We start from the raw sequence: 3,408 nt of genomic DNA, 5'->3' as shown, positions 1-3,408 counted from the left end.
CATGAGAATAAAGATGGGATATAAGCATCCAGTTTGGAGATATTAGGGGTGAACTCTTACAAAGATTAGAAGACTGAAGTGGACCATCAACCATCAGTTAAATGATTGATCATCCCATAGTGGTAAGATTTACCCGCAGCATTTGATCTAGTGGTTTTGGTTCGTGGTTATTGGTTTCGATTGATTTGAAACTAGAAGGAGCACTCGATGAAGAGGGATACTCTCTCCGGCTTCGTCTGATTCCGGATCTCCAGCCCACTTCAATCCCCTCTAGCTGAATGTAGAATAGATGTACCTGGAACAAAGCGAGATGGGAGGAATTTTGGTTGTGTTTTATGCTGTGCACATTGCATACGTGACATAGTTTTCAGGCGATCATACAAATTTTATATCCGTTTACTTTATCCTAAGCCAGCCAGGTTAGATTGGAAGGTATCGCGTCTACTTAGTAAGCGCTAAGTCGCGTGTTCGATTCCCGTCCGGGGCGGATTTTATCCTAAATATGTAGATATGTTTCGTTCTCGCAACGGCTGGGGGGAAAATACTTTTTCTACGTGAAGTTGGATAAGTTAGGTATGGAAATTGAGGGTCAATTTTTCGAACTAAGCACCTTCTGCTTACCAGAACAAATTCCTACCCGTTAGTCTTCGAATCATTATTCGGATATGTAGTAAGTACTTTACATACCTGACAGTAATACCTACCGATAAGACTACAAACAAATTATCCCTAGGAGCAGAAGAAGGAGAGGTAGAAGAAGAAGACGAAGAGGAAGGAGAAGAAGAGGAAGAATTAGAAGAGGAAGAAGAAGAAGAAGAGGAAGAAGAAGATGACGAAGAGGAAGGAGAAGAAGAAGAAGAAGAATTAGAAGAGGAAGAAGAGGAAGAAGAAGAAGAAGAAGAAGAGGAAGAAGAAAAAGACGAAGAGGAAGGAGAAGAAGAGGAAGAAGAAGAAGACGAAGAGGAAGGAGAAGAAGAGGAAGAATTAGAAGAGGAAGAAGAAGAAGAAGAAGAGGAAGAAGAAGAGGAAGAAGAAGTAGAAGAGGAAGGAGAAGAAGAAGTTGATAATTACACTATAGGCAGAAACACGTGTAAGCCATTAAAATTTTTTACCGCCTCTCTCTTATATCTCGTATCTCACATATTTGTTATCTTGTGAAGTGGAGATTAAATTTCATGACGGCTATACATATAACTAATCATTTACACTTGCATTAACAATCTAACAATGCAACTCATACTTCACTTCACTTCACTCGATGCAACACGACATTGTTTAGAACGGAATCGGAATATCAATGTCGTCCTTATTTATTGCTCCTACACAATCATACAGAAGGATTAGATAATTTATAGGCTGTAAATAGGTAGGTAGCTAAGAGTGTTTTCCCCCTTTATGGATGTCATCAAGATAATAGGACAAAGTGATGTTTAGCACATTTACACTTGCATTAACAATCTAACAATGCAACTCATACTTCACTTCACTTCACTCGATGCAACACGACATTGTTTAGAACGGAATCGTAATATCAATGTTGTCCTTATTTATTGCTCCTACATAATCATACAGAAGGATTAGATAATTTATAGGCTGTAAATAGGTAGCTAAGAGTGTTTTCCCCCATTATGGATGTCATCAAGATAATAGGACAATGTGATGTTTAGCACACTTGATGAAAAATCAAACTAAGTGATATGTTTCACACCTATTTAAGGTGATACAACTATATCCAGTTAATTTTGCGCCTAACAATACTGACTTGGAAATTTTTTTTTTCAGTGTACTTGAAGTGTGACGTAAAAAGTAAAATACTTAGGTAAAATGTAGGTACAGTCGAACCTGGATATAGGTAAGAGAAAAATTTCTGGGCCCTTCATTTTTGAGTCAAAAACCTGGATATAAAAGAAGAAATATAAGAGAAACCTCGATATAAGAGAATCTTTTTCTGGCCCAAGGTAACGATTTACCTCTATATAAGAGAATTTGCTTAAATCGTACCTTTATATAAGAGAATTTGTCTAAAAGTCAGCATTATGAACTGCAATTGTGTGTGTCTACAAGAAACCTGGACATAAGAGAAAAAAAGGGTGGTCCCCTGGATTCTCTTATATCCAGGTTCGACTGTATAGGGAAGAATTTGACAATATTGTCAAGAGCCTAATCTGATTTCCTGACTTGGAAATATGCGTTCTGGACTCACTAATGCGTTCTTGTTTCTAGGGTAGTTAAATCATTATGGTAATCCCTAAAACACGGTGGTTACCCCTTGCCCAAAGTAAATGAGATATTTTCGATTGTGTCGAATTTGGTCTACATCGGACTAACTGTTCGAGAGTTATCATCTTGCGAAACAAACAGACAGGCAAAATAAATGCAAAATTGTGGAGATAAAATTTAGAACTCGATTCGTTCGTTTAGTAAGGTCTTACCTGATGCCAGAACGGATCTATGGTGTCAAACCGTTCCGCCGTCTTGCGCACCGTCTCCATGTTTTCGCGCAGATAGTCCCGGGTGCGCGCGCAGAATTCTTGACGTCCGTTGCACGTCTTCTGTATAGTGTTCTGCCAGTGATGTTGAATCATTTGCCACGAGAGCGCGCCCTCGAGCATACCCGCCGCACAGGCTTGTATAGCGTCCGAATATGTTTCTTGAGTTTCAATCTCCAGAGTGGCCCATCTGTGACGGACAGAGAATAGAGTTCATCTGGTTTAGATTGGGAATTATAACATAGGATAAAGTGATAAGAAATGCCAGTTGTTTTCCAGCCTAGTTAGATAGGAAGGTAGCACCCTGCTTTGTAAGTTGTCAGGTCGCGGAATCGATTCCCGCCTCGGGCGAACTTTATCCTTGGCAGATAAGGTTCGTTCTTTGAACGGTTGGCATTCACCTATCCTTTCCCCATTCTATCTTCAACTACCCTACGAGAAGAACAGATGGTGCTCTGTTAGAGTTCCCCCTGAATGGTAGCCTTAGTATTTCTCCATCTGTACTAATCTGATGGGTAACCTACTGAATACAGAAATGAAAACATCGGATTGAATTTTGATTTATTGAGGTAGGTATTTACGTCTTTTCACATTTCTATTTTGATTTTCAAATCCTGTTTCTCAAGTTTCTTCTTGAATTTCGATTTTGGATTTGATTGATACCCGCGCCCTCGAGCATACCCGCCGCACAGGCTTGTATAGCGTCCGAATATGTTTCTTGAGTTTCAATCTCCAGAGTGGCCCATCTGTGAGGGACAGAGAATAGAGTTTAGATTGGGAATTATAACATAGGATAAAGTGAAAAGAAATGCCAGTTGTTTTCCAGCCTGGTTAGATAGGAAGGTAGCAAGTTGTCAGGTCGCGGAAACGATTCCCGCCTCGGGCGAACTTTATCCTTGACAGATAAGGTTCGTTCTTT

General features: G+C 39.8%; 1 protein-coding gene across 1 annotated transcript; it reads right to left on the bottom strand.

Annotated features, from left to right (window-relative positions):
* Positions 1-133: 133 nt before the first annotated feature.
* On the bottom strand, positions 134-2,713 carry LOC103520233 (putative phospholipase B-like lamina ancestor; the record flags this gene model as incomplete). The annotated part of the gene is made up of 2 exons (XM_026831436.1): positions 2,433-2,713; positions 134-295 (listed from the first exon to the last, which is right to left on the bottom strand). Coding segments are annotated over exons 1-2 (342 nt in total), but the record flags the coding sequence as incomplete, so codon positions are not given.
* Positions 2,714-3,408: the final 695 nt, after the last annotated feature.

Source organism: Diaphorina citri, unplaced genomic scaffold (genome assembly GCF_000475195.1).
Source record: "Diaphorina citri unplaced genomic scaffold, Diaci psyllid genome assembly version 1.1 scaffold3347, whole genome shotgun sequence".
Classification (NCBI taxonomy): domain Eukaryota; kingdom Metazoa; phylum Arthropoda; class Insecta; order Hemiptera; family Psyllidae; genus Diaphorina; species Diaphorina citri.
Note: the sequence above shows the minus strand (reverse complement) of the source record. Positions and strands in the feature narration are given on the sequence as shown.